General features: G+C 40.4%; 1 protein-coding gene across 14 annotated transcripts in view; it reads right to left on the minus strand.

Moving 5' to 3' along the window:
* The window catches only part of TTC23 (tetratricopeptide repeat domain 23), a 110,771-nt gene that overhangs the window by 74,158 nt on the left and 8,875 nt on the right, over positions 1-27,738 (minus strand). For all 14 annotated transcript variants that reach the window (XR_008621077.2, XR_008621076.2, XM_034939487.3 and 11 more), the window contains 4 exons: positions 16,284-16,483; positions 9,535-9,658; positions 6,684-6,834; positions 6,374-6,499 (listed from right to left, as the gene is read on the minus strand). Coding sequence is in view for 12 of the 14 variants with exons in the window: in XM_034939487.3 (XP_034795378.1) it covers positions 6,374-6,499; positions 6,684-6,834; positions 9,535-9,658; positions 16,284-16,463 (581 nt within the window). In the remaining 2 variants the exon portion in view is untranslated. The remainder of the gene's footprint in view (positions 1-6,373; positions 6,500-6,683; positions 6,835-9,534; positions 9,659-16,283; positions 16,484-27,738) is intronic.

The following is a 27,738-nucleotide window of genomic DNA, read 5'->3' on the forward strand; positions in this document are numbered from 1 at the left end:
CAATAGGTCATCATCATGCTGCATAGAAAGATAATTTAAAGAGGGATGTGTGTGTGTGTGTGTGTGTGTGTGTGTGCATGTGCAATGGCGTATGCCTGTATATACAAAGACAACTATTTCTCTCTGGGCATCTATCAATAACCAGGATAGAAAATAATTCTTAACACTGGGGATAAATTTGCCCATTTTTGCAAGTGACTTTCTTTACCAGATTTAAAGAAATATAACTGTGCACATAAGAATACATGATTTGGATTCACTCTCCAAAGTTAACAAACCATTACTGTATGAAGTAGCACCGGAACAGAGGAGAGGAAGAAGGAGAGAAGTTTCAGGCCATAGTCAGGGATGGGAGGCATGGAGCATGAGTCACCCTGCGGCACTTATCTGTCAGCCCAGGGAGAAAGGCACTGGGCTGTTGCGATGGGCACCATAAAAGGACAGGCAGGGGAGGAAGATGATACACTAAAAGATATCCTTTTAAGAGGGACATAGGACTGAGTGCGGTGGTTCATGCCTGTAATTCTAACACTTCGGGAGGCCGAGACAGGAGGATCGCTTGAGCCCAGCCTGGGCAATATAGTAGTGAGACCCTGTCTCTACAAAAAAATAAAACTAGCTGGGTGCAGTGGCACGTGCCTGTAGTCCCAGCTAGTCAAGAGGCTGAGAGGGGAGGACTGCTTGAGCCCAGGAGGTCAAGGCTGCCGTGAGCTGTCACTGTGAAACTGTACTCCAGCCAGAGCAACAAAGTAAGACCCCATCTCAAAAAAAAAAAAAAAAAAGGGGGGGGGACATAAATCCAATGAGCACTGCCTGAGAAATCATCTTGGCCTTCCACTTCCAAGACCTGGCAAAAGAAAAGGCCCTCATGGCTCAAGCGTACTACAGAAGTGCATAAACCCAAAACACCTTGTTAATTTCTAAAGCAGATAAATTTGGACAAAATACATTTCAATAAGGAAACGAAGCAAAGTAATTGAATGAAAATTATACAGTTTAAACATGCACATTGTGGTGATTATATCAAGGTGAAGAATTAGGATGAAAAGAAGTAGCAAAGTTTGAAACAACTTGGCTAAACACAAAAGTAACTTTGTAGAATAGTCTGGAATATTAACTCAAATTCTTGTTGGCTATTCAGCCTAGATGTGTACAGGGCCCGCCATCTGCTGGCAAGGCTTGGTGCTGCTAATTTGGAAAGCACTCAGAGGAGGTGCCAGAGGATCATTTACTCTTTTTTATAGCAACACTGCTCAATATTAAATACTGATATATTAGTCAGGTCTCAACAGATGCAACAAATATTATATCTTGGAGCTCTGAATTGTGTATTTCCTATCTTATAAGACAGAATACCTAATTTCTGGCAGGAAGGGATTCTGGACTGGTAAAGCCCTCCCAGTCACTAACAACCTTCTTCCTCCTCCAGTTATATAAATGGAATTGTACAGTATGATTCTTTTGCATCTGGCTTCTTTCACTACACATTGTGAGAGCCATTCATGCTGTTAAGCATAGGAGTAGTTTTAATCATTTTATTTATATTAACATCACATTTTTTCTGTTTTACTTTTGGTGAACATTTAGGCTGTTTCCAACTCTTGGCTATTACAAATAATGTAGCTTTGAATATTCTTGGCTATGTCTTTTGGTGAAAACATGCATGCATTTCTATTGGGTGTATAATTTAGTAGTGATACTGCTGGGTCAAAGGGTATGCAAATGTTTAAATTTAGGAGACAATGCCAAATAGTTTTCTAAAGTAGTTACACCAAATATATTTGAAACAATGGTATATGACAGAGCATATCAGAGAATCACATCCTTCCAAACGTTTGCTATTAGTAGTCTTAAAATTTTTTTAGCCATTCTAGTGGGAATGTAAGAGTATCTTATTTATTTATTTATTTATTTATTTATTTAAAGAGACAGAGTTTTGCTTTGTCATCCAGGCTGGAGTGCAGTGGTGTTGCACAGCTCACTGCAAACTCAAATCCCTGGGCTCAAGAGATCCTCCCGGCCGGGTGCAGTGGCTCACGCCTGTAATCCCAGCACTTTGGGAGGCCGAGGTGGGCACATCACAAGGTCAGGAGATTGAGACCATCCTGGCTAACACGGTGAAACACCATCTCTACTAAAAAATACAAAAAATTAGCCAGGCGTGGTGGTGGGTGCCTGTAGTCCCCACTACTCGGGAGCTGAGGCAGGAGAATGGCGTGAACCCGGGAGGGTAGAGCTTGCAGTGAGCCGAGATCGCGCCACTGCACTCCAGCCTGGGTGACAGAGCGAGACTCCGTCTCAAAAAAAAAAAAAAAAGAGATCCTCCCACCTCAGTCTCCTGAGTAGCTAGGACTATAGGTGAGCACCACCACACCTGGATAAATTAAAAAATATTTTTGTAGAGATGGGGGTCTCCCCATCTTGCCTAGGCTGGTCTTGAGCTCCAGGGCTCAAGCTATTCTTCCACCTCAGCCTCTCAAAGCGCTGGGATTACAGGTGTGAGCCACCACACCCAGCCATATCTTATGATTCTAGTTTTCATTTTCTGATAACTGATAAGGTGGAACACCTTTTGATAGGTTTATTTGCTACGCGGGTGTTCTTTTTTTGGGAAAAGTTTCCTGCCCATCTTTCTTTTCTCCTTTTTTTTTTTTTTTTTTTTGAGATGGAGTTTCTCTCTTGTTGCCCAGGCTGGAGTGCAATGGCGCGATCTTGGCTCACCGCAACCTCCGCCTCCCGGGTTCAAGCAATTCTCCCGCCTCAGCCTCCCGAGTAGCTGGGATTACAGGTGCCCGCCATCAGGCCCAGCTAATTTTTGTATTTTTAGTAGAGACAGGGTCTCGCCATGTTAGCTAGGCTGGTCTTGAACTTCTGACCTTGGGTGATCCACCCGCCTCGGCCTCCCAAAGTGCTGGGATTACAGGCGTGAGCCACCGTGCCTGACCTCCTGCCCATCTTTCTATCCAGTTATGTGTTTGTTTAACTGATATATAAGGGTTCTTTGTAGATTTCAGATATAAGCCCTTTGTCAGTTGTACGTATTACAAATACTGTCTGTAGTATAAGATACATGTGATTTAAATACAGGACAACACAGCACCAAGCAGAGAGGATAAAGAGTGCTGGCATGCTCAAAGGTCCTTGCATTGTTCGGGAAGTGGTTAAATGATTAATTTACAATTAGATTCTAATAAATCAGGGATATAAGTGACAAACTCCACAGTAACTACTAGAATAAAAAGAAGATAACAAGGCCAGGCATGGTGGCTCATGCCTGTAATCCCAGCATTTTGGGAGGCCAAGGTGGGTGGACTGCTTGAGCCCAGGAGTTCAAGACCAGGCTGGGCAACATAGCGAAATTTCATCTCTACAAAAAATACAAAAAGTTAGCTGGGTGTGGTGGCACACACCTGTAGTCCAAGCTACTCAGGAGGCTGAGATGAGAGGATTGCTTGAGCCCAGGGAGGTTGAAGCTGCTGTGAGCCATGATCCCACCACTGTACTCTAGTCTGGGCAACAGAGTGAGATCCTGTATACAAAAAAGAAAAGAAGAAGAAAGAAAATAAAAAACAAGAGAAAAAAATGTATAACTTGCAAATTAATGGGTATAAAATGGAATGATAGAAATATTTGATTAATCTAAAAGAAAGCAAGTAAGGAAAAAGAAAGGAACAAAAAGTTGGTAGGAGAAAAGGAAATTTAAACCCAAATAAATATTTTTTAAAAGGTATTGTAGGAAAATATTTACCAAAAGAGAGCTAGGATATAGTATCAGACAGAATAGATGTAGGGGACAAAAAAGGACAAGGTCAACTAACCAATAAAGTGATAGGTTAAGAAGATATGAGGCTGCTAAACTCTCCTCTCACCCCAACAAAATAGCTTCAGGATATCTATAACAATGCAATACAATTACAAATCAGTAACACCAAGATATCTTGAAAACTCTCATACCTGCAAACCAAAACACACATCATTTGAATAATCCTTGGACTAAAGAGTAATTTATAAACTGAGTTATGAAATACTAAGAAGTTATGACAGTGATAATGCTTCATGATAAAATATATGGAGTAGAGTTAAAGTAGGTCTTGGAGGGAAATTTTAGAGAATATTTTTGATATTTAGCTGGAAAAGACTTTCTAACCAGACTCCCAAAGCATAAATCATAAGGTGAAAATGAATGGATTTGAGTGAACCAAATTAATAATTTCTAAGCCACGAAGAACACCATAGACAAAATTAATAAGTGGGCAATAGATTTAAGAAAATATTTATATCATTAATATTTATAATATACAAGAAAACCCTGATTATCAATAGGAAAGGTACAGGAAACTCTAAAAGAAAAATAAGAAGGAATACTAACAGGCTATTCATATAAGGTGAATCCCAAGTGGCTAAGACGTATATGAAAAGTATTCAAACTCACTAATAGGAGAAATGTAAATAGAACTTTAATAATTAGATAGCACGTTATATGCACCAGGTTGGCAAAGATTAACAAAGTCAAATATTGCCAGCGGTGTGTTAGGAACCTACCCGCCCTGCAAGTGGGAATGCAAATGCAGATGGGGGTCGTGGTTGGCTGGTGCTTGGTGAACTTAAAGTCTGTTTGTACTCAGTACCACCCCTGGAATATAAACCTCAGAAAAGCAATACCACCCTTGGGATATAAACCGCAGAAAAAGTGTCACTTAGCCACGTAAGTGAAGCTGTGTAAGGATGGTCATGGCAGCACTGCTATGGCAGCAGAGAGCTGGGGACAAGCTGAATGTCTATTGTTAGGAGGATGGACAAACAAAATACAACAAATGCATTCTATAGAGCATTATACAGGAACCAGAAGCAATGAACTAAAATCCAGGCAACAACCAAAACGTGCTGAGTGGAAAAAATAAGAAGCAGAATGATATATATGTTACAAATTTATACAAATTTTCTTTTTTTCTCTTCTTTTTTTTTTTGAGACAGAGTCTCACTCTGTCGCCCAGGCTGGAGTGCAGTGGTGTGGTCTCTACTCACTGCAACCTCTGCCTCCTGGGTCCAAGCGATTTCGCCTGCCTCAGCCTCCTGAGTAGCTGGGATTATAGGCATGCGCCACCACGCCTGGCTAATTTTTGTATTTTTAAGTAGAGATGGGGTTTCACCATGTTTGTCAGGCTGGTCTTGAACTCCTGACCTCATGATCCACCTGCCTCAGCCTCCCAAAGTGCTGGGATTACAGGCATGAGCCACTGCGCCCAGCCAAATTTATACAAATTTTAAACACATAAATATATAAAACAATATTGTTTGTTATTCAGAGATACATACTCAAAAACGTAAGCCATCATTAAAGTATTTATCTATGATGTGTGTGTAGGAGAATGAGAGAAAAGATCGGAGATGAAGGGAAAAATTAATTTAAAAATCCATACCAGAGGATTTGCACAGATGAGTGAGCTCTGCACTTGCAGTTCAAAAACCACCCAAGAAAAACAAAAGAACAAAGGGAATTGTGATCACAAAAGAAGATATTTAACTGCATGAGTCAAAGTTGGTTCTTCCCACTTTCCATTCACGTGGAAGCATTAGGTGTGTTCTCCTGGGGCCCTTTCCTAGCACCTTTCTTAAAATGATTCCGTGGGTTCTCTGAGTTGTCTTGGCAATCACCCTACACATACAATCTAGTTAGGAAGGTAAACTGAATTCTTCCGGCTTTGGCTAAGGGCAGCCATGTAGGTCAACTGGGATACTCTGCCTCTTCCAACACAGACCTTTCTCCACCTTTTCCTCTGCACAAGTCCATCTTTCCAAAGAGTGTGGGCAAACTCTGTCACCCCAATACTCTGAGGAATTGGCTTAGGTTGCTCTTTGGAGAAAGATAAAAGTACTAACTATGCACAACCTTCTCTTCGTGTCTCTTCCAGCTGAGTTTATTTGGTGAGTATGGAGTAAGGTGAGGAACAAAGAACAATCCTTTCGTGATCATGGATTCAGATATGTTTAAGATCTTTCTCCTTTGAGGCTTTCATCATAAACTCAACCTGTTGAAGCATTTTAGACTGGAGCAGGGCAGGGAAAAAAGGAAGGGAGGGAGGAAGAGAAGGGTGTAGGGGCTGGGGGTGAGGAGGGAGAGCAGGTAAAACGAAAGTCAAGAGAATAATGACCAGAACTCTGGGACCCAGGGCACTCCATAGAGAGTGTCACTGATGGATGCCCTTGTTGGGGCTGCTCTGACATGACTGTGTTCCTCTTTTACTTTTACACAGTGACCTCCGGAGAAGCCATGGCCTCAGCCTCATGGAGATGCTCCTCCTACCTGAGACAGATTCTACAGGCAAAGAGCCTCCTGCCATCATGTATGCAAAATTCTAAATTTGAAACTTACTGTGCAAATGATAATCTGATTCGTGCTTCAATTTCTATCCATTCTTCCTTTATAATCCTTCCACATTGTAGCAGCTCCTTTGAAAGTCTCTCTGCTTTTGTCAAATTCTCTGCAGCTTCCTTAAATCTGAATTGTGTTCAGGAAATTTTCCACTTGGTACTAGATTCTACACCCCATGTCCTGAACTTCCTTGGCTCCCATACTTCCGATCACACTTCCTAAGTCATCCATCAGCATCAGCTTTTTACTTGGCATGTAAGTATTACGTGAATAGTATTTCTATTTGTAAAAGTTAGAGGCAAAAGGATACTTTTGAAGGGAGAGTAAGGCTCTGCCCATGGTATGGAAAAGCTCAATGGAAAACTTGAAAACATCTGTGTTCTCACTATAGGGAGGCACAATGGAGTTGGCGAGGATTTGTCTGGCTATTTCTGCATGTTGTTTCGCTTGCAGTGACAGTCCTGTGGACAAAGAAAAAGAGGTCTCAGTTTCTCTATCATCTCAACTGGACAGGAATACAGTTCCCTATGGTCTGGGAATCTAACAAGGTCTCCTTCACATATTGTCAAATGACACATGGAGATGTATCTGGGCAGCATGAAACACTGCCATGACTGTAACAACCAAAGAAGTGTTTTATACCAAGTACCCAAGATAAATTTTCCCCCAAATGGCCTTTTTAGAAATAAACAAAATGAGCTGGAATTGAACAGCTTTGAAACCTCACCAATAGCAGAAGTAAAATATGTTACATATAATTATAAGAAACAAACTGAATACAAGAACTATAGCATTCTGAGCAGGAAATAAAATATTCATGAATTTTAATCCTGGCTGTGTAACTGCAATCTTAATGAAATACTAAAAATTCTGAATCTTCAGCTCACCCACCTATAATCATAACGTCAGAGAGTTATTTTTTTAACATAATACATATCTGATATCTACAAAAACTTACAAACACAATTCCAGTGAGGTAACAGATTAATGTGTGACAATTTCGTCTTCCTATGTGGTAAGAGACTAATATGAAACAAAATGGAGCAAAAAAAAAATCACTACTAAGAACGAATTCCCCAGTGTGTTCCAGTGTTCCTCCACGGGCTTGTTAATCTGCGGGAAGGGAGGACTGAGATCGTTAACACGGCTTCAGGGCTTTGCATGTCCCTGTATTCCCATCCTCCTCCCCTACACTGACATCCACTTCCACTCACATACACACAGCCCCCATCTTATGTTCTTAGTTACACAAAATTGTATCTTAGATCTCTAAAAAAACCTGTCAAAATATGAAGTTAATTCTGTTCCTATGTCTATAAAACAGGAAGAATATATTTTCTAATGGAGAAAATCAAGGGTATGCGTTTCATGTGGGAATTCTTACACAAGATTGTCTTATTACATATTTTTAAAAAGCACAGACATGTATTAGTGCCACCTGTGCTTGTGATGTTACACAAAGCATGTTGGACTGTATTTTCAATTGTGTCGAGTCCCTGAAGGAACCTGAACTCGATTTACTGGAGGCAGCATAGGGTGAAGTTCAAGAACATTGGCTCTGAAGTCAGACTGCCCAGGATGGATCCCCTGCTCCACCACTTATTATAAAACGTTGGCCTCAGCTTTCTCAGCTGTAAACAGGGATATTAAAAATACCCACCTTTGAGGACTGTGGTGAGGACTGAATAAGGTTATGCATGGAAAACAACATGATGCCTGGCACCAAATGAGACTTTAATAAATGGTAGATACTACTTTTACTTTAAATTGAGAAAGAAGGACTGTCACGCAGAGAGGCAGCAGGCTGTATAAGAAAAGCATCATCTGAAACCCCAGATGGCAGGACAAACTGGCATTGAAAACCTAGGTCTGAGTCTCAGATCAGCTACTTATTAACAGTGTGGTATGGGGAAAGCTGTTCTAACTCAGACTCATTGTTTTCCCTGAATCTACAAAATGGGGTGGGAGGGCAGAGTTTAAATTAGATAATCTCCAAGGTCCCTAAGAGCCTTTGATCTAATAGGTAGGACCAGTCTATAATCAGATTTGGCCAAATTTATTGGGTGGCAATAATGAATACGCTTGGTATAGAATATGCTTGGCATTTGGTGTTTTCCACTTCTATTATTTTCTTTATTCACTGGGCCAACCCTGGGAAGTTAGCATCACCATTACCATAATCATCACTTTTCAGCTGAAGAAGCTGAGCACAGAGATGCTCTTGTCCATCTTGTCTTAGGCTGCACAGTCAGTAAGTAGAAGCCATCATCATATCCTGGGTGTCTATTGTTTTTGCCTTCCCTGCACCCATTCTCCCCTCTGTTTCCCTTTTGGGATGTCTGGCTCCTGCACATCCAATCCATGTGATGTGGCGAAGGCCTGCTTCTCCTTCAGGATCCAATGAAGCCAAAAGGAAGGTTTAGCCAATCAGACTATTCCTTGCCTTTGGTATACAACCCAAGTTGTTCCAATTAGAACCCTTCCCAAATCCCGGGATTTTGGTGGAGGGACATTCTTTTCCTCCTGGGAATGCTTATAAGGGAAGTCTAAAGTTGCAGGCAGTCTTGTTGCCACCATGTGGGCAAAACCTGGCGAAGAATGGAGCAAATACCAAGAAAAACAGAGCCAAGCAGTGGGAGAGAGACAAATTGAATCCTGGTCACATTGTTTGAACACTGGATATGGCTAAGTCTAAAAATTTTTTCCCTTGAATTTTTAAGTTGTATGAGCCAAAAACTTTTGTTTATGCCAATTTGGGTTAGTCTTTTTAAATTTTTTGGTTATTTACAGTCAAGAGATTCTCCAATAAAAGTGTGAATGGATCCCATTCTGGGCCCCTATTCCATACCTTGGGTTTTTTCCTACAGTCTTCTGGCCCAACAGATTAATTTTCTCCTAAGAACCTTACTTTTGAAATCATAAAAACAAAAACAAAAACAAAAACAAAAAAACCAGAAAAGTTAAAATATTTTTTCCATTTTTCCCCTTTGAATGTTTACAGGTTATATACCTTATCAACTCTTTCTAAAAAGAAATGGCTTCTTGGTATTTAGAAAGGAGAATATTAAAAAACCTGATCCTTCTAATTAAGTGTGAATCAAATTTTGGGGAGAACAGCAGAAATCGACCAACTGATCCCCCTCAGTCTAAGGCGAGCTTACCTTTCAGCTGGAGGTAGCCTTGAGCCAGATTAACATGTGCCTCTGCTAGTTTCCAATGTGAGTCTCCATAGCAAATTCTTGTCAGTGCTACGCAACGCACAAGCTCGTGGACGGCCTGTTTGTACTGTTAGGAAGAGAAAACAGGCTTACCAGTTATACAACTTAAAACTTAAGAGTCACAAAACACAAAATCAATGCGCTTTTATATCCCTTTGATAAATACTGAGTGACTGCTATGTGCAAAACATTGTTCTAAGCACTTGAGATGTATCACAGAACAAAACAGACAAAGATCTATTTGGGGTGGTAGCGTGTACATCTGGTAAGATGAAACAGACAATAAACATAAGAAGTACAATTTATAGTACATTTAAGGGTGAAAAAAAGAAATAGAATTTAAAAAATAGAAAAAGTAGAGCAGACATCTAGTCATTCTCTAGGTTTCCCAGCTGCCCACCAATGAACAGCTACTACATATGCAGGCACAACAGGGGCAAATGGTAGTGTTTTCAAATAGTATACTTTGTGTGTGTGTGTGCATGTATGTGTGTGTGTGTATGAGACAGGGTCTCACTCACCTGGAGTCACCCAGGCTGGAGTACAATGGCACGATATCGGCTCACTGTAGCCTCGACCTCCAGGGGGCTCGAGCAATCCTCCCACCTCAGCCTCCTGAGCAGCTGGGACCACAGGTGTGCACCACCACACCTGGCTAGTTTTTTGTATTTTTGGTAGAGATGGGATTTTGCCATGTTGCCCAGGCTGTCAAATACTATAGTTTAGCTCTCAATTCAAAACTTTCCTTAGCCATCTGCACTAGCATAGCAAATGAGATCAGCAGGACTTACAGACTTGATTAAAGCAGCAAGAAGCACATTTTCATTCGGGGATAGGACAAAAAGAACAGAAAACTGGATTCCCAGCTCCAGGTGATCTCAGAGCAGCCATATCCTCAAAGCAGAGCTGGCAGTTTTAAAACACGGTTCCAGGCTGGGTGTGGTGGCTCAAACCTGTAATCCCAGCACTTTGGGAGGCGGAGACGGGTGAATCACAAGGTCAAGAGATCGAGACCATCCTGGCTAACACGGTGAAACCCCGTCTCTACTAAAAATACAAAAAATTAGCCAGGCGTGGTGGCGGCCGCCTGTAGTCCCAGCTACTCAGGAGGCTGAGGTAGGAGAATGGTGTGAACCCGGGAGGCGGAGCTTGCAGTGAGCCGAGATCGTGCCACTGCATTCCAGCCTGGGCGACAAAGCGAGACTCCGTCTCAAAACAAACAAACAAACAAAACCTCAGCTCCAAAATTATTTGATACTCCTTCCATTCAGAGATGGGGGTCTATGTCCCATTCCCTTTGAATCTGGGCTTTATGACTGTTTGGCCAATAGAACGTGGAGGAAATGATACAGTGCCAGTTTTCAGGCCACAGTCTAAAGGAACTGGTGGCTTCGCTTTCTGTCTCTTCTTGGGTACTCACTCTTGAAACCTGTTATGGGCTGAACTGTGTCTCCTCCCCAGCCTCCCTGAATTCATATACTTAAGTCCCAATCCCCAGCACCTTATAATGTAACTGTTTTTGAAGATGAGGTCTTTAAAGAGGTGATTTAAGTTCGAAGGAGGTGTTAGGGTGGACCCTAGTCCAATACAGCTGGTATCCTTATATATGAAGAGGAAAAGACACCAGGGATGGGCATGCATATGGAGAAATGACCATGTGAGAACACAGCAAGAGGGCAGTCATCTACAAACTAAGGAGAGAGGGCTTTAGAATGAAATCAAGCCCTGCTCACACCTTGGTCTTGGACTTCCAGCCTCCAGAACTGTGAGGAAATAAACTCTGTTCTTTAAGCCACAGCATCTGTGGAATTTTGTTAGGACAGCACCACAGACTAATACAGAATCCAACCACAGTGCTGTGAGGAAGCCAACATGGCCCCACGGAGAGAAGACCCACATAGAAAGGCCTGATAGTTCGAGTGAACCATTGTGGCAGCAGATTCTCCAGACCCTTCAAGACCAGCTGATGCTGTACGGAGCAAAGCTGAGCAAACCCCACTGAGCTCTGCAAAAACCGCAGGCTCATGAGAAAAATGAATGGCTGTTTTGGTTTTAAGCCACTAAGTTATTGGGGTGTCATGCAGCAACAGATAGTCAGAACAGCAAGAGAGATGGCTGAAGAAAGAAAGCTGAAGGGGTCAAAGCAGAGGAAGAAAGGTAAGAACAAGGACAGAGTTGTGGAGAAGATCCAGGATACACCTAGGATGCACCCCCATCAATGTCAAAGCTCAAAGGGCTTGCATTTCCACGCAATTCCTACATGCATTGGAAATACCTTCACCCTAAAACAACATTTTTCTTGACAAAAATACACAGCCAGACAGCTGGCCAAAGGAGAGTCACTTTTGTGACCTAGCAGGAGGAAGCTAAGGAATACATGCTTACCATAAAGTGCTGAAAGAAGGTGGACTGTCTTATTTTTTTCTACAGTAACATGTTTCTTACTACAAAAATAATGTATGCTCATTGTCAAAATACAGATAAGCAAAAAGATAAAAACTAAAAATCACCTGTAAGTTTACCCCCTAGAGATATCTAGGTAGCTAAATATCCCTTTATTCTTTATTTTTGTGAATCTATCTTTATATATTGTTTCTTTTTCAAAAATAGGTTCATAAACTACATGCAGGTTTATGGCTGCTGTTTTAACAATTTACGAATAACTTCTCATGTCATCTTCTATGATATAAGTTTGAATGGCTGCACAGTATTTTATTATATGGCTATATCATAACTGCATTACTCAATCCACTCTTTATTGGGCATTTAGGTGTTTGTAAATTTCTTACTCACTGAATATCCTGTATGGATAGCCTTGCACATACCCATAAACATTTCCACAAAACAAATTCCCACAAATGGGATTGCTGTGTAAAGGATATGCAAAATTCTGAGGCTGTGAGTAGCTATTGCTGAAGTGCCTCTCCAAGAGGTTGCACCAGTTCATACTTTCAGCGCAGCATATGTGAGCAGAAATGCCCCTTACGTTGAACTGAGTACAAATTGTGGAGTTTTTGTTTGGTTTTTAGTTTGTCAGTTAGCCCATTTCTCCTTGATTTAGTCCACATTTTTCTCCCAAATTGATGAGGCTGAACATCTTCATGTGTCAACTGGCTGTTTGTGCTTCTTTTGGGAATCACCTTTTTATTGCCTCTAGACACAGGAAGTTTAGGGAATGACTACTTTGGAGAGAGAGAAAGAGAACAACAACTACAGTGTATGAAAGAGAAGGAAATGATGACAACATCATGGAATCCAGACAGACAAAAAGAGAGGTAGATCTGTTTTGATAGTGAATCTGTCCCAACTACAGATTTCCAGTGAAGGGGACTGTGCAGGCTGAGTTGGGCTTCCCTGATAATAGCCTTGGTTCTCAGGACCTGAGTAGGGATAGAGGTATACAAGAAACAGCTTGTCCTTCCTTCACGTCCTTATTTGTTACAAGGCACGGTCCAAATATCCCTATTGGTTTTCCAACCTTTATTCTGCCAGTTCCAGTGACTTTAGCAATAGGCATCAGTAAAGGGCAGACAGAAGACAAGCACGAAGTAGGAAGGCAATTTCAAAACTGGGAGGAACCTTGAAAGTTGAGATGATTTACCAGCAAGTGGTAGCGCCAGGAAGTGGTTAAACCATCAGGGGATGCATTGAGGACTCAGGAGCCAGCTGGAAGGGTCTCTCACTGGCAGATATGGAATAATCTGAGCTTCCATGAAAATAACAGGTTGTAGTGTATTTGAAAAATACAATTTCCTGAACCCAAACTGATAGGAATAAATGAATGATAAATAAGCTGTGAAGAAAGAAAAGCTCCTCCTTATAATAGAATGCCAACAAACAAATGTTGAAAGAACGTGGAAGTCAGAGACTGGCTATGTGACAAACATCATAGTAATAACTGATTCAGGTGGCAGAGTGAAGTTTTAAATATATACATAGTCTCAGTGAATCTACCCACAAAATACTTATTAATTACAAAGGGAAAAATGGCAATTCTGCAGTAAAGAAACCTGCCAGACAGCACCTTAACCAAGTGTTCAAGGTTGGCATCACTGTACCAAGACAAACAGACATTCTGCACCTCCTGACAGGACGCACTAAGGAGCGCCCCATGTCACACCTGTGGTAGTCCTGCTCCAAATGTACAATCTGAATAGAATCATGAGGAAGCATAAGACGAACTCAAACAGAGAGATATTCTACAAAACAATTAGAGTATATATTTCCAAGATATCAAGATCATGAAAAACAAAGTAGGTTAAGCAATTGTTTCAGATTACAGGAGACTAAAGAGACATGACAACTCTATTTAACATGAATTCACAGACTGAACCATGGGTCTGATTGTTTTCTGTAAAGGACATTATTAAGAAGAAATATAAACAAGGTTTACAGATTAGATAATAGTATTATACTGACATTAATTTCCTAATTACGATCACTGTACTGTGGCCATGTAAGGGAATAGCTTTATTCTTAGGGAATAAACACTGAAGAATTTGGGGGTAAAGGGCCATAATATCTATAACTTACTCTCAGTTCAGAAAAACAATGAGAGTCAGAGAACAAAGCAATATAGCAAATGTTAAAAATGAGTGAATCTTGTGCCTTTTCTGTAAGTCAGAAATTATTTTAAAATACGAAATTACTAAAAAACTGATATTTTAAAAAGTAAATTACGTCATGTTAATACCATGATGAAAATATTTTTAAGGCCTTCCAGGGCACTTAGCTTGAAACCTGCAAGGCCCTAAGTGAACTGACAGCCTCTCTCACTATATTTAATGTCAGCTTGCAGCTTCTTCTCCTTGCTTCAAATATGTCCTGCTTGTGCCTACCTTGTAGATTTATGTGTGCTGTTTCCTCTCCCTAGAACTCTTTTCCTTCAGCTCCTCCACACTGGCTCTTCTCTTCCTCAGGTCTCAGCTTATCTGTCACATCTTCCTGGAGGCCCTCCCTGATCACCCTACCCAAGACGGAGCCACTCTATGTCCTCCTTAGCACTTATCACAGTCTATAATAATCTGGTTCATTTACAATGTTGATTGCCTCTCAGGTCCATCAGGGTATGCACCTTGTCTGTCCTGTTCACCATTGTATGCTGGATTCTTCACCAGAACCACAGAACAACGAAATGTTTAATACCATTCTAGTTACACAGAAAAGAAGTTAATTCTTTACATTTGTTAAATGCCTTTGGGCATGAGGGCTTAATTCTTTTGCAGAAGTCTGTTTGAGAAAGGCTGCCAGCCTAGAGCCTACAAATAGTAGGTTCTGAGTGAGTATCTGTTGCATAATGAACAAGCACAACCTCAAAACCAAATTTATGCTCTTTCTCTATAATCCTGGTCTTTCTCCTGTATTTGTTATACTGATGAAGGTCATGGACAAGTCTCCAACCACCCAAGCAGACTCAGACCTTGGGTGGTGGGAATTCTACACACCCCATCTTTCTCACTCTCACATCTCCATTCCCTATGTCCCCTCAGTCATCCAGTCCTGTCCCACTGATTTGCATTTCTAAATTCCTTTCAAAAGTGCTCAGCATTTCTATTGTCTCTGCCACATGTAGTTCAGGTCCTCATAATTACTTGCCAGGATTACTGCAAATATCCTCCTAACTGATGCTCCTCTTCCAGTTTTACTCTTTTTTTGTCCATACCCTTCACAGCTATGGGAGTGACTGTTCTTAAAATCACACCTGCTCATGGCATGCTTCTGCTTATAACCTCATGGTAATCCTCCATCATCTTTAAGAGAAAATCAAAACTCTTTTATTAGGCCTTGAGTGCCCTCTGGGCCTCAGTTCCTGCCCATAATCCAGCTTCATTTCTTGCCCTGTGTCACTAACACATTAGTCCCAGACAGCTCCTTATAGTTCCCCAGACAGACTGCACTCCCTCAGACCATTGGCTCTTGTCCATCTGCTACCTCTGTCCAGAACATTTGGTCCTCTTCCTCACCTGTCCAACTCCTAAGCACTGTTTACCAGTGCAGTCTACGTAACTCCCATCCCAAGAAAGTGTGCCTTAACTGCTGTCCCTCTACCACCTCCAGGCTCACTGTCCACCCCTTTGTGTTTTGCATCTATGTCACTCGAGCTCTCACAGAACTTATCAACCTGACTACCATTATCTGTCCCCCGTCTATCTTCCCAACCAAATCCCGAGTCCCTCCAAGACAAAGACTGTGGCTTTTCCTTCTGTGGCCCTGGCACCTACATTGCACCTGGCACATATTAGGCATACAATAGATATTTATGATGAATGGATGAAGAGGACCCAACATATAAGAGGTGATAGAGAAATGCCTACTGAATGAGTTAGTGAATGAGTAAAACTTTTGAGGAAAGAATGGGAAAGAAGCATGCAGAGAACAAGATTTGAGATTATAAGGAATTACAAGCTCTATGAGAGCAGAAGCTGCATCTGCTTTGTTTGTGTTGTATCCCAATGCCTAGACTTGGCACACAGTGCGAGCTCAATAAATATTTGTTGTTGGCCATGCGAACTGCTGTGCTTGGAGCCTAGAGGTACTGCATTCATTCATGTTATAACAAAGGCACTGTCTTATATACTTTCTTGTATCAAACTGCTGAGATTAGGAATGTAATCCAAAACATTCCACTTCTCTTGATTATACCATATAGCTCAATTCTCAGAGTAGAAATACAGAAACAAAAGTCTCCTTACCTCATGACTGTTGGAATAGGACTTTGCTTTCTCTTCACAGAGGTGGAGTTTCTCTCGAGGAGGCTGGAATAGTGCTGTCTGAAGCAGCTTGTTTTGGAACTTCTTTCTATGAGTGATGCTAACAGCAGCAACAACTTCATCTAGGTGGTTGGATATGTGGGTTTCCTGTGATTCTTGCATATTTGTATATACATTGTCTTCTAATTTTAAAATAAAAAACAAAGATGTTAAATGATAATTTCCATAGTTACTTTTAGAAATATACATTTCAACACTATACCCATAATTTCTTTGAAATTAGTAGCATTATATCCCAAAAGATTATGGTGGCTACTACTGACCTGCTGATTTCTACTTTCAACTAAATTAAACCTTCTTTCTTTATGTATATAGACATACATATATATATGCCTACATACATATACACACATACATACACATGTATATAAACACATATACATACATGTATATATGTATTACACATATACATACATGTATATATGTGTGTGTGTATTACACACATACATACGTACGTATATAAAGTCCAGTAGAAATTAGCCTAGCACATACATATGTATTTGTATGTACATATATATATAAAGTCCAGTAGAAATCAGCTTAGCCCAAACAGCTCTCAATGACCCCAGATTAAATCAGCTGAAGCCCAATTGACCCTGAGGTAGAAAATAAATAATTGTTGTTACAACTTTTGCTTCTGGCCAAGATGAAGTCTAGTAACTACATTTATCCTCTTGCCTGAAATAACCCAAAACAAACAGATAAACAGCCCACAGAACAAAGGATAAAACAATGGTTTCAAGAAACAAGACAAGCAATGAGAGAGCAATTCCTGAGAGATGGAAAAAATAAATCACCCCAGTTTATTGCTTTGAGAGAGTTTCCAGGAAACAGCACAGGGAAGAGGCGACCCAGAAGTTATCCCAGTGGACTACCTGAGTTGAGGAAGTAGAGTTGAGAGTTTGGGGAGACCAAGGTGACTAGAACTGACAGGACAAATTGCTGAAGAGGAGAAGGCTCCAGAGACAGAGGAACCAAGATATTAGCAGAGGGACACCCTCAAGTATAGGGACAGAATACTGATTAGCATGTGTGTAAGAAAAGTATTTTAGTCTGGAGAAAGAATCCTTCAATAAGGTTACAGGGAACAGTGTTTTGTGCTAACATAAGGCTGGCGCCTGTTCCCACCAACCAGACTGAAAAAATTTCTAATTCATGAGGCATTAGATAGATAGAGTACTCAGAAGCCTTTCATCTCAGAAGAGGCGATAATTAGCTCTAGACTGAACACTGCTCAGATCACCACACAGATCAAAAAAGTAAGACCTAAAAGGATCAAACTGTTTTCAAGTGACTTGATTGCACTAGAGGACAATACTCAAGGATGTTCATAGGAATACTAAAATAACCAACACCTAACGAGGTAAAATTCACAAAGTCTAGCATCCAAAGATTACCAAGCATCCAAAGAAGCAGGAAAACATGGCCCATAATGGGAATAATCAATCAAAACTGACCCAGAATTGACACAGATGTTAAATTAGCAGATAAAAACATTAAAACAATTACAATAATTGTATTCCATATGTTTAAAAAGTTAAATAAAGACATGGAAGAAATAAAAAAGACCCAAATGGAACTTCTAGATAGAAAAATTATGTGTGAAGATGAAAATGTGTGGGATTAATGGCAGATAAGATACTGCAGATGAAAAGATGAATTTGTAGACATAGCAATAAAAATTATCAAAAATGAAAAAAAATCAGTGGGCTGTAAAACAACTTCAAGTTGCCTAATATATATGTCATTTGAGTCCCTAAAGAAAAGCAGACTAGAGGAGGGACAGAAAACATATTTGAAGAAATAATGGCCAATGTTTTTCCAAATTTAAGAAAAAGCATAAAACCAGAGATCCAAGAAGCTCAATGAACACTAAACGCAAGAAACATGAAGAAAACTATACCAAATAAAGTCAAAACATCATCAACAAATTGCTTAAAACTATGATAAAGCAAAAATCTCACAAGTAGAGAAAAAAGACACATTACGTATAAAAAATAAAGATAAAGATGATAACAGATTTCTTAGGGGAATAAAAAGCAAACAAGGAGAGAGTTAAAGACACTGCTTATCTTTAAAGTATGGAAAGAAAAAAGTTGTCAACCTTAAATTCCGTACTGGTGAAAATACCTTTTGAAAACAAAATTTTAAATAATTAATCGCCAGAAGACTTGCACTACAATGTTCTCAAAGAAATGTAAAAGGAAGTCTTTCAGGAGGAAGGAAAATGATAGCAAATGGAACTCTAGTTCTACAAAAAAGACGACCTTGGAAATGGTACGTACATGGGCAAATGTGTAAGGCTGCTTCCATATTACAATCATGTCCAGCTCCACGGCATTTCAGTCAATGACTGCATACATAAAGGTAGTCCCATAAAATTACAGTGCAGCTGAAGAATTCCTACTGGGTAGTGATACAGTAGCTGTCGTAACATCATAGCATAATGCATTGACTCATGTGTTGGTGGTAATGCTGGTGCAAACAAACCTATTGTGCTGCTAGCCATATAAAAGTAAAGCATATACAATTATGTGCAGTACACAATATGTGATAATAGTTGATAAATGACTGTTACTGGTTTATATATTTAATATACTACATTTTATACTTATTTTAGAGGGTACTCCTTCTACTTATACATTTCTAAAAGTTAACTGTAGAAAAGCCTCAGGCAGGTCCTTCAAGAGGTATTCCAAAAGAAGGTATTCCATTATCATCATAGGTGATGAAAGCTCCATGCATGTTACTGCCACTGAAGACCCTCCAGTGGGACAAGATGTGGAGGTGGAAGGCAGTGATATTGATGATCCTGACTGTGTAGACCTACATTAATGTGTGTGTTTGTGTCTTAATTTTGTTTTTTTTTGAGACGAAGTCTCGCTCTGTTGCCCAGGCTAGAGTGCAGTTGGCACGATCTCGGCTCACTGCAAGCTCCGCCTCCCGGGTTCACACCATTCTCCTGCCTCAGCCTCCTGAGTAGCTGGGACTACAGGCGCCCGCCACCATACCCGGCTATTTTTTTGTATTTTTAGTAGAGATAGGGTTTCACCGTGTTAGCCAGGATGGTCTCAATCTCCTGACCGCGTGATCTGCCCACCTCTGCCTCCCAAAGTGCTGGGATTACAGGCATTAGCCACTGCGCCTGGCCTGTTGGTTTGTTTGTTTGTTTTGAGACGGAGTTTCACTGTTGTTGCCCAGGCTGGAGTACAATGGCTCTATCTTGGCTCACCACAACCTCTACCCCCCGGGTTCAAGCAATTCTCCTGCCTCAGCCTCCTGAGTAGCTGGGATTACAGGCATGCACCACCATGCCTGGCTAATTTTGTATTTTTAGTAGAGACGGGGTTTCTCCATGTTGGTCAGGCTGCTCTGGAACTCCTGATCTCAGGTGATCCACCCGCCTTGGCCACCCAAAGTGCTGGGATTACAGGCATGAGCCACCATGCCTGGCCTGTGTCTTAGTTTTAACAAAAAAGATTAAAAAGTAAAAAAAGAAAATAAAAAATTTTAAAAATAGAAAAAAGCTTATAGAGTAAGGATATAAAGAAAGAAAAATTTGGCGGGGCACGGTGCCTCACACCTGTAATCTCAGCACTTTGGGAGGCCAAGGTGAGCGGATCACAAGATCAAGAGATGGAGACCATCCTGGCTAACATGGTGAAACCCCGTCTCTCCCAAAAATATAAAAAATTAGCTGGGCGTGGTGGCACATGCCTGTAATCCCAGCTACTCGGGAGGCTGAGGCAGGAGAATTGCTTGAACTTGGGAGGCGGAGGTTGCAGTGAGCCAAGATCACGCCACTGCACTCCAGCCTAGGCGACACAGCGAGACTCCATCTCAAAAAAAAAAAAAAAAGATCAAAGGGCCTGATAGATATTCCTCAAAAGATATACAAATGCCCAATAGGTGTATGAAAAAATGCCCAAGATTGTTATCATTAGAGAAATGCAAATTATATCCATGAGATTTCATCTTACACCTGTTAAAATGGCTATGATTAAAAAAAGAAAGACACATGTTGGTGAAGATGTGGAGAAAAGGGAATCCTTGCACATTGTTGGTGGGAATGTAAATTATGGAACACAGTAAGGAGGTTTCTCAAAAATTAAAAATAGAACTACCATATGATCCATGAATCCCACTACTGGGTGATACATCCAAAGAACAGTATTAGTATATTGAAGAGATACCTGCACTCCATGTTCATTGCAGCATTATTGACAATGATCAAGATACGGTCTTAATCTAAATGTCTATCAACAGATGAATGGATAAAGAAAATGTGGTATGTATACACAATGGAATACTACTCAGCCTTAAAAAAGAAGGGCATCCTGTCATTTGTGACAACATGATGAACCTGGAAAATACTATGTTAAGTGAAATAGCCAGGCACAGAAAGACAAATACTGAATGGTCTCATTCATATGTGCAATCTACAAAAGTTGAACTCACACAAGTAGAGAGTAGAATGCTGGTTACCAGAGGTTGTGGGAGGAGGAATAAATTCAAGAGATCTATTGTATAACATGGTGACTACTGTATTGTTTCCTTGAAAATTGCTAAGAAAGTAGATTTCAAGTGTTCTGATCACAAAAAGTGATAAATATGTGAGGTAATACATATGTTAATTAGCTTATTTAGCCATTCCACAACATGTACATATTTCAAAACATCATGTTGTACAAATAAAAGAATGAGAGAGATGACATCACTACAGATTCTACAAATACTAAAAGGTTAATGAGAATATTGTGAACACCTTTATACCATAAATTTGACAATACAGATGAACAAATTCCTTTAAAGACACAAACTACCAAAGCCCAAAATATTAATAGAAAAGAAAAACTGTATGATCTCACTCAACATAGAAAAAGCACTTGACAAGATCTAATATCTAATATCTATTCCTGATGAAAATTCTTAGCAAAGTAGGAATAGAATTATACTTCCTCAATCTGATAGGCACCTTTGAAAAACCTACAGCTAACATCAGACTTAACAGTGAAAGACTGAATGCTTTATCTCTACGATCAGAAACAAGACAAGAAGGTTCACTCTCAATACTTCTATATAGATTTTAGATTTTAATCTAAATGTGAAATTTAGATTTAAATCTAAAATACAGACTTATTGAACTATATTTATGATAAAGCTATGGTAGGCAAGGCAGTTTGTACTGCTGTTAAGTAGACAAGCAATGGAACAGAATGGAGAGTCCAGAAATGGACCCACACATACATGAATAACTGATCCCTGACAAATATGCAAAACCAATTCCTTGGAGAAAGAAGTCTGCTCAACAAGTGATACTGGAACAACTAGATATTCACACGTAAAAATAAAACAAAAAACCCCTTTGATCTATATCTCATATTATACACAAAAATTAACTCAAAATTGAACATAGAGTTAAATATAAAACTTAAAACTATAAAAACAATGTGTAAGAAAACACCTGTGACCATGCATTAGGCAAAGCTTTCCTAGATATGACCACCAAAAAGAATCATTAAAAGAACAACATAACCAATTGGATTTCATCAAAATTTTAAATTTTTGCTCTTCAAGAGAAACTGTTAATTAAAAAACTAGAGGCTGGGAGAAAATATTTTCATAAACATGTATCTCATGTAAGATTTGTATCTTACTGGTATAAAGAACTCTCAACACTCAAGAAAACAGCTCACTATACAAATGGGCAATTTATTTATTTATTTATTTATTTATTTATTTATTTATTTATTTATTTATTTTTTGAGACGGAGTCTCGCTCTGTCGCCTAGGCTGGAGGGCAGTGGCGTGATCTCGGCTCCCTGCAAGCTCTGCCTCCCGGGTTCACACCATTCTCCTGCCTCAGCCTCCCGAGCAGCTGGGACTACAGGTGCCCGCCACCATGCCTGGCTAAATTTTTTTGTATTTTTATTAGAGACGGGGTTTCACCGTATTAGCCAGGATGGTCTCGATCTCCTGACCTCGTGATCTGCCCGCCTCGGCCTCCCAAAGTGCTGGGATTACAGGTGTGAGCCACTGCACCTGGCCAAAAATGGGCAATTTATTTTAACAGACGCTTCATCAAAGAAGATATACCAAGAACAAATAAGCACATGCTTTATATTCAACATTATTAGGCATCAGGGAAATGCAAGTTAAAACCACAATGAGGCGTCACTCATCAATTAGAATGACTAAGATTAAAAAGACTTATTGTAGTAAGTGTTGATGAGGATGGGAAATAACTGGAACTCTCATACACTGTTGCTGGAAATGTAAAATGGTATACCACTTTGGAAAACAGTTTGGCAGGGTTTGAAAAAAAAAAAAAACTGGTAAAATAAGGCCAGGCATGGTGGCTCATACCTGTAATCCCAGCACTCTGGGAGGTGGAGGCTGGAGGGTCACCTCAGCTCAGGAGTTTGGGACTAGCCTGGGCAACATGGCAAAACTCTGTCTCTACAAAAAATACAAAAATTAGCCAGATGCAGTGGCATGTGCCTGTAGTCTCAGCTACTCCAGAGGCTGAAGCAGGAGGATGGCTTGAGCCTGGGAGGAGCAGACTGCAGTGAGCCAAGATCACACCATTGAACCCCAGCCTGAGAGACAGAGGAAGACACCATCTCAAAAAACAAAACAAAACAAAATTGTAGTAAAAAAAAAACATATATATATATATATATATATAATTTCTCATTTTAACCTTTTCATTTTTTTCCCTTTCTTCATGTGGCCATTTTAAGCATTTTTTTTTTTTTGGTTTGTTTTTGAGACGGAGTCTTGCTCTGTCGCCAGGCTAAAGTGCAGTGGTGCAATCTCGGCTCACTGCAATCTCTGCCTCCTGGGTTCAAGCGATTCCCCTGCCTCAGCCTCCCGAGTAGCTGGGACTACAGGCACACACCACCATGCCCAGCTAATTTTTTGTATTTTAGTAGAGATGGGGTTTCACCATGTTGGTCAGGATGGTCTCAATCTCCTGACCTCGTGATCCGCCTGCCTTGGCCTCCCAAAGTGCTGGGATTACAGGCGTCAGCCACTGTGCCCGGACCATTTTAACCATTTTTAAGTGTGCAGTTCAGTGACATTAAGTAAATTCACATTGCTGTACAACCATTACCACTGTCCATCTCCAGAATTTCCTTCACCTTGCAAAACTGACACTCTGTACTCATTAAACAGTAACTTCCCATTCCCCCTACCCTCCACCTCTGGCAACACCCATTCTACCTTCTGTCTCTGAATTTGACTGCTCTAGGCACTTTGTATGTGTGGAATCATACATTATTTTGCCTTTGTGACTGCTTATGTCTCTTAGCATAATGCCTTCAAAGTTCATCCATATTGTAGCATGTCAGAATTTCCTTTCTTTTTAAGGCTAAATACTATATAACATATTGTGTTTATACATTTATCCATTAATGAACACTTGGGTTGCTTCCACCTTTTAGCTATTGTGAATAATACTGCTATTGAACATTAATGTACAAGTATCTCTTTGGGTTTCTGCTTTCATTTTTGGGAGGTACATGCCCAGAAGTGAAACTGCTGGATCATATGATAATTATGTTTTTAGTTTTTGGAGGAAACATCGTATTGTTTTCCACAGAGGCTATGCCATTCTACATTCCCACTGGCAGAGCACAAGGGCTCCAATTCCTCCACATTCCCGACAAAACTTATTTTCTTTTTTTAATAATAGCCATCCTAATGGATATGAAGTGATATCTCATGGTGGCTTTGATTTGCAGTTCCCTAATGACCAGAGACCCTGAACATCTTCTCATGTACTTATTGGCCATCTGTATACTTACTTCGGATAAATGTCTATTGGAGTCCTTTTCTCACTTTTTTTTTTTTTTTTTGAGACAAGGTTTTACTCTGTCACCCAAGCTGGAGTGCAGTGGTGTGATCGCAGCTCACTGCAGCCTACAACTCTTGGGCTCAAGTGATCCTCCTGCCTCAATCTCTGTTGCCCCGGCTGGTCTCCAACTCCTGGGCTCAAGTGATCCTCCTGCCTTGGCTTCCCAAAGTGCTGGGATTATAGGTGTGAGGCATTGAGGCTGGCCCTTTTCCCACTTTTTAATTGTTTTTGTTGTTCTAGTTATTGTTGATCTGTAGGATTTCTTTATATATGCTAGACCTTAACCCCGTATCAGATACACAATTTGCAGATATGTTCTTTCATTCCATGGATTACCTTTTGTTGATTATTGTCCTGTTTTTGCACAAAAGTTTTCAATTTTGAAGTAGCCCAATTTATTTATTTTTTATTTTGTTGCCTTGGCCTCTGGTGCCATATCTGACAGTTTCTTACTAAGTTAAACATACACTTAGCACAGGAGTCATCATTTCACTCCTAAGTTTTTTTTTTTTTTTTGAGACAGAGTTTCACTCTTATTGCTCAGGTTGGAGTACAATGGCACAATCCTGGCTCACTGCAACCTTCACCTCCTGGGTTCAAGCGATTCTCCTGCCTCAGCCTCCCGAGTAGCTGGGATTACAGGTGCCCGCCACCATGCCCAGCTAATTTTTGTATTTTTAGTAGAGACGGGGTTTCACCATGTTGGCCAGGCTGGTCTCAAACTCCTGACCTTAAGTGATCCACCTGCCTCAGCTTCCCAAAGTTGTGGAACTACAGGCATGAGCCACCATGCCCAGCCAATTCCTAAGTATTTACAAGAGAGAAATGAAAGCATGTATTATAAAAAGACTTACATACAAATGTTCATAGAATTTTTATTTTTAATAGCTAAAAAACTAGAAAAAAACCCCAAATGTCTATAAATGGGTGAATGGGTAAGCAAACTGTGGTATAGCTATACAATGAAATACTACTCAGTAATAAAAAGGGATGAATATGTTGCGACATGAATAAATCTCAAAATACTTATGCCGAGTGAAGAAGTCAGGCAAAATAGAGTACGTATCACGTGATTCCATTTATATCAATTTCAATGAAATCTACTCCAATGTATAATGACCAAAAGCAGATCAGTGATTGCCCTGAATTGGGCTAAGGATGTGGTATGACGGGGACGGGACACAAGAGGGAGGAAGATGTAGGAAAGGGTGGAGAGGAGGGATTACAAGGGGCGTGAGGAAACTTTTCGTGGCGGTGGATATGCTCATTATCTTGACTGGTTGCGGTTTCTTGGGTGTACACATATGCCCAAACTTAGCAAATTGTACACTTTTATGCCAATTAATAAAACTGCTAAAAATCATATATACAGACCAGCCTTTCAGAGATCCCTCCCCATTCCTCCTCTTCAAACTCCAATTCCATTATCTACTATAGATAACATTTTAAATTTCATCCTATTGCAACTTGTTTATTTATTTATTTTATTATTATTTTTTGAGACGGAGTCTCACTCTGTCACCCAGGCTGGAGTACAGTGGCACGACCTCGGCTCACTGCAACCTCCACCTTCCAGGTTCAAGCGATTCTCCTGCCTCCGCCTCCCAAGGAGCTGGGATTACAGGCATGCACCACCATGCCTGGCTATTTTTTTTTTTCTTTCAGTAGAGATGGGGTTTCACCATGTTGGCCAGGTTGGTCTTGAACTCCTGACCTCAAGTGATCAGCCCACCTCGGCCTCCCAAAGTGCTGGGTTACAGGCATGAGCCACTGCAGCTGGCCACAACTCATTTAGTTATTCATTCCACAACTATTTACTGAATTCTGGCTACAAACAATGCACCAGGCTAATGTACTATGCAGAAAACAATAACCCCAAGAAATGTAAAATAGAGCAGGAAAAAAGATCAGGTACACATTAGCACAGTACTAGGTACTAAAATTGCTAGAAGAGTGGCAAGTGCTAAGACTTCAGAAATGGGAATCATTGCTGCTGCAATGACCTTGCTTGTTTGGCTAAAAAGACTCCAGAGAACAAGAAGGGAGAAGAGAAAGCATCCCAAGCAGAGTGAATAATTAGAAAAGGCTTGGAAGTAGGAAAGTGAAATACATACATGGCTAACTGCTGGTGGTTCAATTTGGTGCATGTGAAATGAGGCTACGGAACAGCATTTTGCAAGCCAATTGCTGCAGTACACCAGAGCCACAAGACATTAACGTACATGCCATCGAGGAGGGTTATTGACAGAGGCGATCAAATGAGTTGGTAAACACAAATATTGGTTCCACAAAAGGAGGATTCTGTGATCAAATAAATGGGTAAACAGGTCTTCTCAAAACTTTAATATAATACCTTGTGAATATCCCAGAGTGGGTACAGTATACAGCACTTTTCCAGTCTTTTTTTGACCATGAGATTATCTTTTTTCTTGAGCACCTATTAAATCTTATGGAAATAGCACTTTAAAAACATTGTTTGGGAAACCCTGAGCTAGGGGGAAAGTAAAATGCTGGATTTCAGGCTAAGAAGGCATTCATTCATTTCAGGCTAAGAGTTTGATTGACTCATTTCCTCATAAAGCTTATATAGCACAAAAATATGAAAAAGAGAAAGAAGGAATCAGCCAAAGGTCAAACTGTGAGAATGCTAGAGAGGCTGATCTAAAATGCAGGTGGTGTTCTCATTCCTGGGTACCTCCTAAAAATGTTAAAGGTCGGCCGGGCATGGTGGCTCATGCCCGTAATCCCAGCAGCACTGTGGGAGGTTGAGGCATGCAGATCACAAGGTCAGGAGTTCAAGACCACCCTGGCCAACACAGTGAAAACCCGTCTCTACTAAAAATACAAAAATTAGCCCAGTGTGGTGGCATGTGCCTGTAGTCCCAGCTACTCTGGAGGCTGAGGCAGGAGAATCACTTGAACCAGGGAGGTGGAGGTTGCAGTGAGCCGAGACCACACCATTGCACTCCAGCCTGGGTGATAGAGTGAGACTCTGTCTCAAAAAAAATAAAAATAAATAAATAAATAAATAAATAAAAATGTTAAAGGTCAATACTTCAGGTTTAACAGGAAAGCTTTGCCTACACCCTGTTGTACAGAGACACAGTGCTATTTGAGATCCTAAGATGTTGGCTAACGTTTTTCTAATAACTTCTTGCCTTATGCTTCCTCATCTGTTCAACCCCACTGGCTGATAAGATGACCATTTCAACAGGTGCTGCAGTCTAGAGAAAGAGCAGTAGCCAGAGATGGAGAATCTGAGATTCAAGAACCTGTGCTGTCCCAACTACCCATGTGATTTGGGCAATACCAACTAATATATACATAACACTTTATACTTTCACATATTTTATCTCATGTGGCCCTTACAACCATGTAAGGTACAGAGGGTAGGTATTATCATCCCCATTTTATAAATAAAGATGATGAAATGAACCTAAATCAGTTGCACATCACACAGCCAGAATTAGGACCCTGGTCTTCTCATAATTTGGGGGTTTCCCATGACATCATCCT

The sequence above is a fragment of the Pan paniscus genome, chromosome 16 (assembly GCF_029289425.2).
Source record: "Pan paniscus chromosome 16, NHGRI_mPanPan1-v2.0_pri, whole genome shotgun sequence".
In the NCBI taxonomy this organism is placed as follows: domain Eukaryota; kingdom Metazoa; phylum Chordata; class Mammalia; order Primates; family Hominidae; genus Pan; species Pan paniscus.